Source organism: Haliotis rufescens, unplaced genomic scaffold (assembly GCF_023055435.1).
Source record: "Haliotis rufescens isolate VD_foot unplaced genomic scaffold, xgHalRufe1.0.p SCAF_17, whole genome shotgun sequence".
NCBI classification, from domain to species: domain Eukaryota; kingdom Metazoa; phylum Mollusca; class Gastropoda; order Lepetellida; family Haliotidae; genus Haliotis; species Haliotis rufescens.
This window is the reverse complement of record NW_025963857.1, coordinates 17036205-17054534: the sequence shown is the minus strand read 5'-3', so window position 1 is coordinate 17054534 and position 18330 is coordinate 17036205. Positions and strand designations below refer to the sequence as shown.

General features: G+C 37.2%; 1 protein-coding gene across 1 annotated transcript in view; it reads left to right on the top strand.

The window, feature by feature from the left end:
- The first annotated feature begins 81 nt into the window (after positions 1-81).
- Positions 82-18330, top strand: part of LOC124137959 (E3 ubiquitin-protein ligase ZNRF2-like) — a 37649-nt gene continuing 19400 nt past the window's right edge. Inside the window, exon 1 of the mRNA XM_046504423.2 lies at positions 82-563. Within this exon, the coding sequence (XP_046360379.1) occupies positions 251-563 (313 nt within the window). The 5' untranslated portion in view covers positions 82-250. The remainder of the gene's footprint in view (positions 564-18330) is intronic.

Here is an 18330-nt window from a genome sequence, read left to right as displayed (position 1 = left end):
ACAATCATTTGAAACACATATGATTTATGCCCTTGTGTTGTCTTTCAATGGGTTTACATAGGTCACATGACAAAACTACGTCACTTTTGTGTTGGTTCCCTGACGCAAAACAAGGAAGAAAAGATGGCGGATAGAAATAGAAAGAGATCAAATCATGTATTTATGTTGCAAGTTTAGAGTTTTGCCAGTCGCATTCGTTGATTCCAACCCATGAAATTTGAAGAAGGAATTGTCAGTGTATAGAATAACCATGGGCCTGAAGCTAAGTACGCACAGCCAGCCCCGTATGAGAACATACTCTGGGAGCAGTCCTGCGGGCACCAGTTCGGCCACAGGGGATTTAGCCATGGGTCGATCAGGGGGGGCTGCCGCTCGTGCCCGTGCCAGAAGTCTGGGAAGCTTCCAATCCCCTGGTCATTCGGGTGCTTTGACTATACCAACATCAAATGGCGCCGCTCACAGAAGCAATTCGCCCGATTCTGATTCTAGCTCACCTGAAGAAGGGGGACCCTTCGGGCGCGCATTTGCTCACTCTCTACCCGTTCATTTGTTTGCTTTACAAGGTATGTACACCCCATTCGTCATTAACTTCTGTTATTGAGTGTGAAACTTTATTTTGACGACAACTGAAACTGGAGGTAAGCGTGAACTGTGACGCGCACCTGTCTAGGAAACTCCAGGTTTGACGTATGTTATTTGTGCTTATTCATTCATTGTATGAACTCCTAACAGGATTGTTTACATGAATGTTTTTGTCCTGGGATCAGCCACGTGGAGCAAAGGTCATGTGATGACAACAAACGATCAAGGGTACTAAATTTGGAGCTGATTTTTATCCGCTTCTGCAACAGCATCCAACCTGAGTGATGTATTTGTGTTTCTGTCACAGAGTGTCAGCTGATCACATGCTCAAAACAAACAATATTTTTGCGTTTTTGTTTAGAGTGCATAATAGAATTTGTCTAGTATATTGACTTTAAGAAGAAGGGCGATTTTTATTTTGGGAGGTGAATAAGTCGTAGTTATCTTTTATACATCTAATTAGACTCTCAGTATACTACAATATCATTATTTTTTCCATTACTTTTACCCAGGTTTAGAAATTAACACTAGCCTGCGAGCCGGAGCTAGTACAAATCACTGTGGGCTAGTACAAATTTCATAATTTCCCCATTGTTGTAACATTACAAGGGCATTTTATCTTTACCTGAGTTTGTAAAGCTTTTCAGTTTATTTCTAACAATGTTTACCACACTGATAATCATAATCTTGGTACAGTGTCACCCCATGCTTTTTGTATTGCAAACTGTTCGATAGATTCAGTTTTTATGCATCAACAATCAATACATTGCCACCCATTCTTATGGATTTCATATGAAGGCTTGAATGTTTTACACCACTGTACACTATCATACAGCCACCCACATGGCTGGCATATATGCTTGTGTTGAAACAGCTTTAAGTCAGTCCTTATGCTGATATGGAAGCAGTGACTTTAAATATTAACTCTCTCACTCACTGATATATGAATCAAAGACACCCAAGTTAACTAAATTCTATCACCTTAACCATTGTTAACAATTTTTTAGCTTAACATATTTGGGTCACTTGGCAGCTGCCATTTTCCAATGCTGATATTGCTGACTTGCAGCATTAGAGTATGAAAACATAAACATGATAAAGACAACATTCACTCACCTACACATACAGCAGAATTTGTGAAAACAAGACATTGACTAATCTGGATTTCTGTTATTACTAAACCTAATTGATCATGTTTATGGTCCTTAATACCACATTAAGTTTTCATCAGTTAGAATTGGACTAATCCAGATTTCCCTAATCTCATTAAAATCAGATCTTAGTTCTCGCTACTGCTAAACAAAGATCTGAGGACATCCCATTAGGGGTCACGTCAGAACGTCCTTTCATCTGACCAATCAGAGCGTGGCTTACCAGATCATGAAAGTGACAGCTGGAATGTTATTTCTGATCATGCAGCTTCGAAAACTTTAAAACAGGGTATTCCGAACGATAGTTACAGGCTTAACGACTGGATCTATACAATCTAAACCATATATTAGCCATTCGAGAATGTTCTTTTGTTCAGGTTTCAAATTTTTAAGAGAGAATTTGTCAAAATATGTTTCGAAGCGTTTCTCGCCAATTTGCAATTAGTGTCGTAAAGTACGAGAAAGCTGCCATCTGATTGGCTAATGTCGACTTCTTGTCAGTAATTCCATTGGTCGGTCAGAGTTGGCGAAAGGTCGGTCTGACGTGACCCGAAATGGGATGTCTTCAGATCTTTGTTTAGCGGTAGCTAGAACTGAGATCTGATTTGAATGAGATTGAGATTTCCCTCACTCTTAGTGCCAGACATAAATTGTTGTACAAAAATTGTTGGGCAAAGGACCAGTAGGTCATGTAACTGTCTCTCTTGTAAGCTGTACTTATCAATAAACTGTCATATAATACTGCCCGAATAACATTGTACTAACTTGTGTAAACACTTATCACCTTTACAGTCTTACTATGTGACCTGACATGTCCCATGATCCCTGCCACTGACTTCACAAAGTAGGATATCAAGGCCGTAGTTAACTTTTTTTGACAGGGGGGGGCAAATATTTGTATAAGTATCACTTGTCCCCAACTTGATTAAAATAAAACTGTTTTCTATAAAAAATCTGGCTGGCTACGGCACTGGATATGATGTTACTTTTGAGAGAAATGTAAATGCTGTTATCATGACAGTCTGTGCCAAATACTTTTGAGTTGACAAACCAACATTTGTGTTTTGGCAATATTTTCAGTAGATTTCACCAATACATACATTGATGCATGAATAATATTCTCAGATGATACGATACTTCAAATACACTTACCTGTATCAATTCATAGTTTAACCCTGTATCGATTCACATTTTAATCTTGTATCATTTTACCATGTTTACACATGGACCTGTTCATATTTAATTGATTTAATTTCGTGCGCACATCTGAGGTATTTAGCAAACAGGGACTTTGCTGTTATGTTTTATAAGAGGAAATATTTATGTTGACACTCTTTTTGCATTTGACATGAACTATTGATTGAAATGAGACATTTTTATTTTCAAATATGAGACAAGATATTTAAGTTTCAAGCCTTTTTATAAGTGTTTATGCCCCGTGAAATTGCATTGAATTAAGTGTAGCGATATTTATCGTATCGTGAACAAAGTATGACATTATGTATCGTATTGTGAGATGGTCGTATCGTGACATCCCTAGTATATGGAATATAGTAAGCTGCTATTACCAGACCAGGGGAAGTGTACTAGACTCAAGCTTCAGTCTAGTGGCTAAAATCACAGACAAATCATTAAAACAGTTGCGTTATGAGACAACGTTGACCATGTCATATCTTCAAAACAGTTGCGTTGTAGGACAATGTTGACCATATCATATCTTCAAAACAGATGCGTTGTAGGACAATGTTGACCATATCATATCTTCAAAACAGTTGCATTGTAAGACAATGTTGACCATATCATATCTTCAAAACAGTTGCATTGTAAGACAATGTTGACCATATCATATCTTCAAAACAGTTGCATTGTAAGACAATGTTGACCATATCATATCTTCAAAACAGTTGCATTGTAAGACAATGTTGACCATATCATATCTTCAAAACAGTTGCATTGTAAGACAGTGTTGACCATATCATATCTTCAAAACAGTTGCGTTGTAGGACAATGTTGACCATATCATATCTTCAAAACAGTTGCATTGTAAGACAATGTTGACCATATCATATCTTCAAAACAGTTGCATTGTAAGACATTGTTGACCATATCATATCTTCAAAACAGTTGCATTGTAAGACAGTGTTGACCATATCATATCTTCAAAACAGATGCGTTGTAGGACAATGTTGACCATATCATATCTTCAAAACAGTTGCGTTGTAGGACAATGTTGACCATATCATATCTTCAAAACAGTTGCATTGTAAGACAATGTTGACCATATCATATCTTCAAAACAGTTGCGTTGTAGGACAATGTTGAACATATCATATCTTTAAAACAGATGCGTTGTAGGACAATGTTGACCATATCATATCTTCAAAACAGTTGCATTGTAAGACAATGTTGACCATATCATATCTTCAAAACAGTTGCATTGTAAGACAATGTTGACCATATCATATCTTCAAAACAGTTGCATTGTAAGACAGTGTTGACCATATCATATCTTCAAAACAGATGCGTTGTAGGACAATGTTGACCATATCATATCTTCAAAACAGTTGCGTTGTAGGACAATGTTGACCATATCATATCTTCAAAACAGTTGCGTTGTAAGAAAACGTTGACCATATCATATCTTCAAAACAGATGCATTGTAAAACAACATTTACTCATTCACACAAGCATACAAGCATATCTCCAAAATGGTTGCCATTTTTGCCCTTTGACATTTGTTTCCTTTCACACTACTAGGTCTATGAAGTAAGATAAACGTACAACTTTAATGATTACAACTTCTGGTTTATTGCATATAGTGACGTTTCGATGTAGATTCTTGGACCGATATCAAGCTGGAGGCAATTAAACAGTTAGGAGACCCGTGAAGATCAGGGGTAGAATAGGTCTTCAGCAACCTATTCTTGCTGTAAAAGGCAGTTATGCTTGTTGTAAAAGGCGACTTACGGGATTGGTTGGTCCGGCTCGCTGACTTGGTTGATGCATGTCATCGAATCCCAATTGTGTAGATCAATATTCATGATGTTAATCGCTGGATTGTCTGGTCCAGATTCGATTATTTACAGACCGCCGTCATATAGCTGGAATATTGCTGAGTGTGGAGTTAAACAAACAGTTAGGACTATGAACATGATGAAGACGAAGATTTTGAACCAGTTTTCATCAGCAATTCATGCCTTCTCTTGCCTATGCTTTTGAGGATATTATTCACATGGTGTGACTGAAGAGCATTGTGTGACGTTCGGCGTTAACCACAGCTTACACTGTTACAGCTCCCTGAGCGTCTCCTCCCCACAGGGACGACTCCACAGGTGGGGCATGACCCACCAGAAAACAGCCGTTGAGGCAATACTAATCCATAACCTGAAATCTATGCTGAATAAAGGGTCTTTTGTCCCCTTCCATTTCCACTGGTGCCTGTTAGACAAGGTCAAACATTTCTATCAGATGGAGGACATGGTTTTTTTTTAGTAATGAGGATAAGTTACACATGATTAGTTTTCTGAATTGCTTATACACATGGTATATAAAAGAATCTATTACTTTAGTTTTGTGAGTATGAAAAGGCAAGATAACCAGTAGCCATCAGATCAATGAACAGTGAACAAGCAAGATTGGAAGACATTTGAAGGCGTCTGTGCATACTGGATTAATGGCCATCAACAACACTGACATGTTACATGGATGAAAGTTTATCTCACAAGATCAGACCAATTGACCAGTACAATGAAGGATATTTGTATTTGTCATGACTGAGGTCAGTCACAAGGAAAATAGCATTCCATGAAAATAACATTCTTGATATATTCAGGATCTTTTGAATTGACAATGGTGAAGGGATTGACTTTGACTGCGATTTTGCGATATTCTCGCATAGTTGTCATAGTGCATCACATTCAATCAGTGCAATTAAAAATCGCGTACATCTTTCAATAGTTTTATCTGCATTGACAATCTCATATTCACCTTCAAAAATAAAAAAAAGTCGTATTGCTCAAATAATATTATCTACCATACCTAAAAATGTCAAAAAACTGACACAGTAGTTTATTCAATTGTCAAAAGTTGTCAAAAGAAACAGCGAGTTGAATTCTCTCAAAACTGCATGCTATCTCTTAATGTGCTTGACCGATTCCTCAGAGACGCTGCTTGGAACTTTGCATCAGCTGACAATGGTGGAGTGCACAACATTGTTGATCCCTGAATGGCAAAACGAGTGTTCAATTTTACAACATAAACTCTTTGGTAGCACACGGAAATCTTATTTCGTGATCTACAACACGCAAGTTATTGAACATATTAAATTAATTGACACTTACATCCTAGCAGAAATCAACGACGTAGGTCTACATGTCAATCAAGATATATATAAAAATCACGGGTAAATGTTCAAATCAGGGTTAGGGTTAAGCAAATTTCTATTTTGGGATGTCATTAAAACAAAAACTAAATGAATATACCTGCAACTCTTTCTGCATAACAATTAAACAAATTTCATATCGCAAACTATCATACCATATTCGACGTAATAAGCGCCCACGGCGGTATTTGCTAATAACTGGTGAACAATCAGCACAATCCCAATTAGCACCCCTTCCGACTCATCAATGTTCAAAATACTTACTTATTCGCGTACAATACGCACTTGTGTGTTATATGCACCCTTAATTATGGGCAATTAAATTCTAGAAAAATATATTTGTCGTACATTAACATTTCAGGCTGTCAGCATAAACCACGAAATTTATCTTTCAACTCTGTTTTTTCACCAAAGTAATATTCTAATAAGAGCCCCCTTTTTCTAATTTTGAGAGCGCCCTGGGCGCTTATTACGTTGAATACCATATTTTAGATGATATTCGCCTTGCCTTTAGATAAGACAGCACTGGTGGAAGAGTTCTCACAAACAAACCCTGTTGCAAGAAATTAAAGAAATGGCCAGCGTGCAGGATTTTCAAATTTTGAAATATTTCTAGTGGTCATACGACAAGTTGGATTTAGAGTTTTTAATATATGCAACAATATGTTTGCTTCCAGATTTGTAAATGTCTTTTTGAAAACTGGGACCTAATAATTCAAATGTAACTCATAATCATTGTAAAATGTCAACAGTTACTCGTCAACATTTTCCGTCTGCAGCACATGGCAAATGCGCCACCCCCTGCGGGAAATAAGTGACTTAATTGTTGCTAATTAAACAATAGTGAACCAGGAGCAATGTTCGTTGTATAATGAACTGTCACTTCTAATTAATTGAAAATTCAATAATATTTCCCTCGTTAACACTACAGAAGGAAATTGACAGTAAAAAATTGATGAAAGCACTGTTTCATCTCATTCTGAAATGTACATTATTTATTTTTTGCCAACAGACTGTAACATCATTTCCATTTACAACAGTCAATATTTCATGTCATCACTTTGAATATATTAAATTACCATATAAACACACATTGTTGGAGATCTAGAAATTTGACACTGCAGGTTTCCATGCCAATCAAATGAACAGCTGATAGTTGTAAACAACCTATAATTGTCGTCACAAATAATTCTTCCTGAAGTTGACAATGAACAGAATTACATAAACATGATAAATATTAATGTAATTTCTACTTAATTAGACAATGAACAGAAATATAAATACTAATGTCATTTTCATGTAATACTAATGCTAATATTTTTAATTATTCCCAGTGGAATAATTAATGAACTGGTGCCTTTTGATTATTTATTTTTTGAGTTTTCATGGCAACGACCTTCGCAGAAAAAATTGTGGTAGTGCTTGTTTCTGGAGCAGATCTTGAAGACTGTACAATATTTCTTGCCTTGTACACAACCTGAGCATGTCATATTGGCGGGGGATATGAGTATTTCATGCTTGTTGCAACATAATTCAAGTCACAAGTACTGTAAATGAAATACAGTTTCCTCTGTGTGAAGATGAATTATCTATTTGTTGCAACATAATTCAAGTCACAAGTACTGTAAATGAAATACAGTTTCCTCTGTGTGAAGATGAATTATCTATTTGTTGCAATATAATTCAAGTCTCAAGTACTGAAAATGAAATACAGTTTCCTCTGTGTGAAGATGAATTATCTATTTGTTGCAACATAATTCAAGTCTCAAGTACTGAAAATGAAATACAGTTTCCTCTGTGTGAAGATGAATTATCTATTTGTTGCAACATAATTCAAGTCTCAAGTACTGAAAATGAAATACAATTTCCTCTGTGTGAAGATGAATTATCTCTGAAAATTGCTAAATCTCATCACACGCCAAAAAATCTCATTGCCTTTGGACCAGGGGCCATTTTCTCTCATGAAGGTAAAAATTTCAAAGAGAATGGTGATTGTCTTCCTACGATGAAGGGGGCGGTCGGGTAGCCTAGTGGTTAAAGCGTTCGCACGTCACGCCGAAGACCCGGGTTCTATTCCCGACATGGGTACAATGTGTGAAGCCCATTTATGGTGTCCCCCGCCTTGATATTGCTGGAATATTGCTAAAAGCGGCGTAAAACCATACTCACTCACTCACTCCTATGATGAAGATTCGTGTCAACATGGTCAATAGCTCTAGAAGTAAACTATTTTCTTACTATTGCACACTTCAGAGTTACTTGAACCTTAAAACACAGACAACTAGGTCAGTTATAACTGACTTGTACAGGAGATGTAAGCATGACACATGGTGTTGATTGCAGACCCATTTCTTCAACTTGCCTATGTGATTGTACCAAGGTAGCATACAGCTGAATCTCTTTCAGCATTTTTTAACTGGCAGTTATGTCAAGCTGATTATTTTCAATATGTTAGAGGTAATTCTTATCCAGTTGTTTAAAATCTGCGGTATCAAAGTTCCATCTCATAGGTATAATCTTATTTGATGGCTATCTAAGCTGTGTGTCTTTCGAAAACGGTTCAAACAAAGATATGGTAGCAAAGCCTTGTCCCCCTTTAAGAAAGGTGTCATTGGTTTAAGTTGCTTTATCCTTTAAGTAAGTCATATTTACCTTGAGAGAATTTCCCCTTGAATAAAGTCATTGGCTTGAGCCAAGTTCCCCTTGAATTTACTTGTAATTGGCTTGAGACAAGTTTCCTTTGAATTAAGTCATATTTACCTTGAGCCAAGTTCCCCTTGAATTAAGTTGTAATTGGCTTGAGACAAGTTCCCCTTGAATTATGTTTTAATTGGCTTGAGCCAAGTTTCCCTTGAATTAAGTCATATTTACCTTGAGCCAAGTTCCCCTTGAATTAAGTTGTAATTGGCTTGAGACAAGTTCCCCTTGAATTATGTTTTAATTGGCTTGAGCCAAGTTCCCCTTGAATTAAGTCATGTTTACCTTGAGACAAGTTCCCCTTGAATTAAGATGTAATTGGCTTGAGCCAAGTTCCCCTTGAATTAAGTAATATTTACCATGAGACAAGTTCCCCTTGAATTAAGTAATATTTACCATGAGCCAAGTTCCCCTTGAATTAAGTAATATTTACCATGAGAAAAGTTCCCCTTGAATTAAGTTGTTATTGGCTTGAGACAAGTTTCCTTTGAATTAAATAATATTTACCATGAGACAAGTTCCCCTTGAATTAAGTTGTTATTGGCTTGAGACAAGTTTCCTTTGAATTAAGTCATATTTACCATGAGACAAGTTCCCCTTGAATTAAGTTGTTATTGGCTTGAGACAAGTTTCCTTTGAATTAAGTTGTTATTGGCTTGAGACAAGTTTTCTTTGAATTAAGTTGTAATTGGCTTGAGACAAGTTCCCCTTGAATTAAGTCATATTTACCGTGAGATAAGTTCCCCTTGAATTTAGTTATAATTGGCTTGAGATAAGTTCCCCTTGAATTAAGTCATTGGCTTGAGACAAGTTCCCATTGAATTAAGTCATGTTTACCTTGAGCCAAGTTCCCCTTGAATTAAGTCATATTTACCGTGAGATAAGTTCCCTTGAATTAAGTCATTGGCTTGAGACAAGTTCCCCTTGAATTAAGTCATATTTACCGTGAGACAAGTTCCCTTTAATTAAGTTGTTATTGGCTTGAGACAAGTTACCTTTGAATTAAGTCATATTTACCATGAGACAAGTTACCTTTGAATTAAGTTGTTATTGGCTTGAGACAAGTTCCCCTTGAATTAAGTCATATTTACCGTGAGATAAGTTCCCCTTGAATTTAGTTATAATTGGCTTGAGATAAGTTCCCCTTGAATTAAGTCATTGGCTTGAGACAAGTTCCCTTGAATTAAGTCATATTTACCGTGAGATAAGTTCCCTTGAATTAAGTCATTGGCTTGAGACAAGTTCCTTTTAAATTAAGTTGTAATTGGCTTGAACCTTGTCTCCCTTGAATTATTTCGTAATTGGGCCTGCGCTTTGACTTCTATAAACACCTTTGATCTCAAATATTATAGTCAATGTTACAGATTTCCTGTTATGTAACACAAGGTGGCACTGGGTGAAGGTAATGTTCTAGGTATTATAGCATCACATTACCAGCACAAATGACAAATTACTCAGATCAGGAGAGGCTGAAGCCTTTTCATTCCTACATGTCTGTAGTTTAATGGTATAAGGTGAGGCTGTGATTAGATTGGTGGCAGACTGATCTGTGATTACAGAGATCTCTACACCTTCCTCTCTGGCCACTGCTGGCCACTGCTGGCCACTGCTGGCCACTGGTGTAACCAGTATAGCTTCAGTTACACTTGTATTGGACATACCGTATTCAACGTAAAAAGCATGCAGGACGCTCTCAAAATTAGAAATAGGGGGCTCTTACTATAATATAATTTTGGTGAGAAAAAAAGAATTGAAAGATCGTAAATTTCATAGTTTATGCTGACAGTCTGAAATGATACAGAAGAAAAGTCGTATTATACACGACAGATGTATTTTTTAGAATTTAATTGCCCATAATTAAGGGTGCATATAACACACGAGTGCGTATTATACACGAATAAATACGTCTTGTGTACATTGATCAATTGGAAGGGGTGCTAATTGGAATCGTTCACTAGCCAATATATTAGCAAATATCGCCGTGGGCGCTTATTAGGACAGGGCGTTTATTACATCAAATACAGTATTTAGCTCCAAGAGGAGGTAAAACACATTCTCAGGATCAGTGGCGAAAAACTATTGACAGGAGTGTGAGTGAGATTGGTTTGACGCCGATTTTAACAGTATTCCAGTTATATCACGGCGTGTCAGCTTAATGTGGGAGGAAAGCCTGTGAAAGTGATGCAGGTCTCAAACGTTTACCTTTTCGGTACGCGTCAGCTTAATGTGGGAGGAAAGCCCGTGAAAGTGATGCAGGTCTCAAACGTTTACCTCTTCGGTACGAGCACGGGTATGGTGCTGACAAACCTAGAAACATAATCGGGGCAAACTGGGATTTGAATCCACAATCATAGGTTTCTGGCGTGCCCAAGGGATGCAACTCTGCACAGTGAATCGTGGCGCCTTACACAACTCGGCCACCCGTGCCCCCCTATTGACAGGAAGTAAATCTGTACATGTTAACTAGGAGTGACTATTGGTCTGGAAATCACTATTGCAATAACTATTGATATTGAAAGAAACTATTTTGAGAAGTATCGATAGTTTTCAATGTATCATTTTAGATGGATTTTAGAGTTGAATTATACCTTTGAACTGAAGTTTCCTTTGAATGTGATAACCATAACCATAACAACAAATAAAAGTAAAGTTTGAGATATGACTGATTTGTTTTTTCTTTACCCTAATAATTTAAGAAAAAGAAACTTCCACTTTACCATGTTTACCATGCGTAAATTACTACCACACATGATCAAAAGAAAAACAAATTTGAACAGCATTGCTCATATTTTATTGATATGGTAAATACAATCGAAACTATCAATATTCCTAACTGAAATCGATACTGTTGATCGGAAACTGATTTAACAATCGATTTATTGACTTTAAGTGCTTACCAATAGCAATGTATTGATATTTCGATTTATCGTGACACCCCTAATGTTAACATTATTAGGAAATCTTCTAAGCATGTTTTCAATATACCTGTGATACTTGTTGGAGCAGTGTACCAAGTGTGTTTAATACAATAATCAAAATCTATAAGTACAAATAATAATGACACACAGTTTTTTTTAACAAAATATAATTGCCCAAGAAGCTAGCTTGTATGATTTGAAACTATGAAGTCTGAAGTTCAAATTATTCTTGCTCCAATTCCAAATCAAGTGTCCTTATGTAATGCTTGTCCGTTTGAACACATAGATTGTTCTTCACAATATTTAAGATTTTGACCTCGTTTTGTTTGTTAAATGATATTCTCACCTAAATAAAAGAAAACAAAACCCTTTCCATATACATGAGATATCTCTGTTAAAAACAGATTTCATTGTTCGAGTCTGACTATATTATGAGCATTTGTTTAAGAGTCACCATCAAATAGTGAAGTAGGTGGTTGCGAAAAGCTGAGCGTATCCTACCCCACCGTCACAAACACATGCAAAAGCAAGTCAATTGTTCGCCTTCAGACACGGGAACATAGGGTACAAGTATAAAGTGAAACCTAAAGCATAAATATAAATCATAATAAAATGAAACATCATGTACTTACTTTTCTTGTTGCCAAGTGTATGTGATGCATCGTCACCTTTACGACCATGTAGTAGTAATTCCATCGGTCTTCCCACCTTCCTGAAGATCAGTACAAAATGCGCCACACTTGTCAACATGACATTAATCCCACTTTCAACATTGGTCAGGGTTAGAAACAGCCAACAGTCTGTGTGGTGATAAATCTGACAGAATAATTGCTTTTTTAATTGAAGTATATTTATTTGTTTGAAGTGAGATATGAAGTTGTTGGATATAATTCTCCTTGTGTTCACTGTCACTTCCTCCCTAGGTTAACTTAAGATTCATTCACTATTACCTTGTGTGGTCATATTTTTTCATATGACATGGCTTAAAACTGTTGTGTGATGATTGGAATTAATTAAGGCTTACAGTGTACTGCTGGGCTTTGTCAGTGAGCGTCCCCTCCCCTCTGAGATGTCTCCACAGGTGAATAACCAGAAATCTATACTGCAAACTCGTCTTTATTATTTCGACATGTGCTTTAGAGGTTATACTGTTGCACACATCTCTGATGCAGAAATAACCAGTTGTAATATTTTCTCAGTCATGTTGAACAGTTATCAGCAACACATGGTTAACTTGACAGGAGAATGATTTATTTGATGTGGCAAAATGGGCTGACTTGAATAGGTGCTGAAAGTGTGCAACAGTATAAATATTTCACACTGTCTAAAATAACAAGATCAGAATATGATACACAATATGATACATGCTACAGTGGATGTTAAGATCAATTGCGATAAGATCAGGTCTCCGTTCCATGGAGCGATCTTAGCGCTAAGATGATCGTAACTACCATACTTTAACAAAGACTTATGACCATGATGACAGTCGTAGCACCAAGATCGCTTTGTAGAATGGTGTCCAGGGCCCCGTTCCACAAAGTGATCGAAGCGCTACGATGATCATAACTCCCATATTTTAACTTAGGCTTACGACTGTCGTAGCGCTAAGATTGCTTTGTAGTATAGTGTCCAGGGCCCCGTTCCACAAGGCAATCATAGCGCTAAGACAAGCGAACTCTCATACTTTAACGAAGGTTTACGACTGTCGTAGCGCTAAGATTGCTTTGTAGTATAGTGTCCAGGGCCCCGTTCCACAAGGCAATTATAGCGCTAAGACAAGCGAACTCTCATACTTTAATGAAGGCTTACAACTGTCGTAGGGCTAAGATTGCTTTGTAGTATAGTGTCCAGGACCCCGTTCCACAAGGCAATCATAGCGCTAAGACAAGCGAACTCTCATACTTTAACGAAGGCTTACGACTGTCGTAGTGCTAACATTGCTTTGTAGAATGGTGTCCAGATGTATTAATCCAATATGATACCTTTCTGTATCAGGCCAGGTGAACCTTAGTTGGAGGATGAGCAGGTTCTAGAGCATATCGGCTTTCTAAAATGATTTGGCTTTCTCTACGACCCTCATTCAGAAATTTTGATTTTAACAAACCTCTGTTGGTACTCCCTTTGGGCTGTAAAAGTCACGGAACTTAAGAACAACTGGGTGTAAAACAGTATAAAATATCCACAACGATGTGTAAAGGAAAGGTCATGAGAATCGGTTGATTTTTGGAGGAGTATCAACGATCCCCAGATTGGTGAGTTGATTGTGGTTGATATAATATTTCTCTATGATTTTGCATAATGACCTATAGTTGCATTAGTTTTACTTGTTTTAATGGACCACTGAAGATCTGGGGTGGAATAGGTCTTCAGCAACCCATGCTTGCTGTAAAAGGTGACTCTGCTTGTCGAAAGAGGTGACTGACAGGATCGGGTGGTCAGGCTCGCTGACTTTGTTGATGCATGTCATCGATCCTAATTGCATGGATCAATGTGCATGTTGTCAATCACTGGATTGTCTGGTCCAGACTCGATTATTTACAGACCCATTATATTGCTGAGTCTGGCGTTAAACAACAAACAAACAAAACATACACCTTGTTTAAATGCATGTTCAGAATGGGCATTGAATTCCTGGCTCTGAATCAACTGCAAGGCAAAGAGTGTTTAAAATCATGATAATGGTTCATTATGTTCATTCGGTTGTTTAAACTTGTTTTAACTTGTTTTAACTTGTTTTGAGATATAGAATCAAACTTGCTTGCATGAATGCTTTGATCACTCGTACCGAGAATTTAGGAGCCTCGATGCCGATTGGCTGAGCAGAAAGTTCTTCACTGACCGGTACCAATAAAGTGGTCCCAGCAACCCATGCCAGTGGTCAGACTTGGTTGATGCATGTCATCATATCCCAATTGTGCAGATTGATGCTCATGATGTCAATAACTAGATTATCTGGCTCAGACTTGATTATTTACAATCTTCTGTCATGTAGCTGGAATATTGCCAAGTGTTGCATTAAACAACAAAGAAACAAAAAAAGAATCTCCATGTAACACCATCTTTTTGAGATGGCTTACAGAACCAGTCAGCTTGCAGCATATGAATCAGTGTCATGGACTCTTTTAGAACAAATTTAAGGTGGCATTTCTGGTGAGGGTCTTGAGTCTTGCACTAAAAAGAACATATCCTTGGCGGGAGAATGAGTATATCATGCTTGTTTACCATGTATTTATCCAGTTTGCTTTTGTACAAGTATTTCTCATAGGCTTCATATAAGAAAATATCACAAAAAAAGTATAACATGATAAAACTTATTTTAACCATGCCTTTGCCCTTTTAATACATGGAATTTCAATCCATAGTCACTATGACATTCTTAAATTAAGTGATCCAGCTGAAACTTTGCATGAATCATTTTTAGGGTTGTGTATTTGCAATTTTTTGTATTGCAATATATTGTGTTTCATGTATCTGTATTGCGGGATGTATTGCGATACATTTGGAGCTAAAGTGTTTGACAGTGATGAACAATGATTGTACATGCAGATCCTATTTTCTACATAATGTTAAACTAAAGTATATATTGCTCAGCATGATCAGTCGCTGCCAAACATACAGTCATGGATAACAAATTGAGTGAATCGACGCTCATTATATTCGATTAATAACAGAATAGCTGGAATATTGCTGAGTGCGGCGTTAAACAACAACCCAACTAACATGAGAGAGAAAAAACATTGTTTTCGCCGTTGTGTCAATTAATTTAGAAGGGAAACATCAATTTTGAATTAATTTCTTCGTAGACTTTAGTTCAAATGATATCATAAATTAGAGCAGAATTTATTCATACAATATAATATGCTGAAACACAGAAACAATAGTGCAGTAAGTATCGTTTGTAAAATGTATTGCAGTGTACATGTATACTAGGGCTTGGGCGCGTAACTCGGGTGGGTACTGAGTAGGACCCGGGTACCCACAGGACCACGTCACCTGATATATTGTTTAATGACAAAAATTATCTTGAACTCCATGGTTACACTACACTACAAGTCACTTATGTTCGTATTTCTTTCTGACTATGCACCCATTCCTTCTGATTTTTAATACGGTTTAATAAAGATATAACACATATATCTAAATACATTTTGCCAGGGCTATGCTAAAAATGTTCCCAATCGGACATTTTGAGACATCTCCTTAGACCTACAGTGGGTACCCGGGTAGTAAATTTGGACTTGTCCCAGCCCTAATGTATACCTGTAGTACTGGCAGCATGCATTAAGTGTGCAGAATGTTGTATAAACTCCACAATATACTGTATTTCTTTGTTACAGTAGAGGGGTGGTCGGGTAGCCTAGTGGTTAAAGCGTTAACTCGTCACGCCGAAGACCCGGGTTTGATTCCCGACATGGGTACAATGTGTGAAGCCCATTTCTGGTGTCCCCTGCTGTGATATTGCTGGAATATTGCTAAAAGCGGCGTAAAACTAGACTCACTCGCTCACTGTTACGGTAGAGTTTAGATGAAGTTTTACATTACAAAACAATAGAGCAATAAAAAAATGATGAAACATCAGAAAATATTTTATATTTTAAGTTACAATGGCTTAATAATCGTGAAACAAAATAACTTATATATTTATCTTATGCATGTTACATCTTCGAGTTGAGAGCCTGACATGTGTTTCTTTAGTCCAATCAAATCTGCTATCTATGCAAGACATCTCTCACCATGATCTATCACAATGTAGTATTCACATAAAGATGATTGATTTAAGAACTGACAAAATCACAGGATTCGTTTAACTGCTTTAAACTAGAATACTGTTAAAAGCGGCGTTAAACCCAACTCACTCACTCACTCACACTCACTCACTCACTCACTCACTCACTCACTCGTATCCTACAGTTAATCTGTAACGACAGATTGATATGAAAGAATCGTTGGTTCCGAAACGTGTGCCGGATACACAGTTTGCACAATGTGTTGCGATCAAGCAGTTTGTACTCGACTGTCATGACTGGTCAAGTAAGGTTTGTTCTTATGATTTTATGCAGTCAAATTTAGCATTTTGTTCCGTTATACGCTGAAAGGTAATGCTACTACTAGCTCATGTGGCCAGTGAAGATCTGGGGTAGAATAGGTCTTCAGCAAGCCATGCTTGCCGTAAAAGGCGACTATGCTGGTCGTAGGAGGCGACTAGCGGGATCAGGTGGTCAGACTCGCTGACTTGGTTGATGCATGTCATCGATCCCAGTTGTGTGGATTGATGCTCATGTTGTCAATCACAGGATTGTCTGGTCCAGACTTGATTACTTACAGACCGCCGTCATATAGCTGGAATATTTCTGAGTGCAGCGTTAAACAACAAACAAACAAACAAACAAACAAAACTAGCTCATGTTGTCAGTTATTGCAAAATGTAGCAAATACTAATTTCTGAAAATTGATACAGAATTCAAACAAGATCATTGGAGGATCATGACAACACAAGCTGCAATAGTTGACTGCCTCTGATAGCAGCCCCTAGCGGGCCTGATGTCGAGACTAATCAGACATGATGATCAGTGAAAGTTCTGTCAGCATGAATAATATCATAAATGTATGTTGAATTTATTAACTTGAAGGCTGGGGTTTGTTTTTCTTTTTTTGGGAAATTAACATATGTTCATTGTAAATATGCATATCTATTTGTTCTACCTGCAGGTGTGAAAAGATCAAAGGTGATATGTTATTTCTGATTTGTAATTCATAAGCATGGTAAATACACCTATTGACATGATTGATGAGTTCATCAAACCCTAAGGTCCTTGGTAACTAGTATTTCTTTCAGCTTGTAGTTGATTTACCTTGGTCTATTTATTTTCGAGCCATGGGGACTCTCACCAATAACTTTAGGTATTTCAAGACATTAACATAAGGATTCCAGGCTGGCCACATATGGCAAGCTTCAGTTGAGTGGGTGAGTGAGTGAGTTGGGTTTAATGTCGCTTTGAACAGTATTCCAGTTGTGTCACGGCGTGTCAGCTTGATGTGGGAGAAAAAAACCCAAGTGATGCATGTCTCAGATGTTTACCACTTTGGTGAAACCCATGAGCATGGGTATGGTGTTGAAACCTAGAAACCTAATCGGGACAAACAGGGATTCGAACCCATTATTATGAGTTTCTGGGGTCGTGTCCAGGGGATGCAACTTAGATGACAACAATTGTGGCGCCTTAGATGACTGGATCTTACTCTTCACTTGATTTTCAAGAATTTTACCGATTCCAATGTTTTGATTAGAAAATACAGACACATTGAACTTTGAGTGTATTACCAGAATTGAATTGTCACTTATATGTGTCAATTATGTAGTCTACATTTTTGATTGGTCGTACTATGTCCCCAGAGTTCAAAATGTAAATCATTTGCATCCATCCTCAATATATCATGATATATATGAGTATAGGATGTGGTATTTTGAATACAGTATAACCCTTCTTGATCATGTTGCTTGCATAGTGTTGCAATTGCTTGGTTACTAAGGTTTAGGGTTATTTATTCATCTAACAAGTTTTTACAAGTTTCTACATCACTTCTTGACTTTCATACCTGT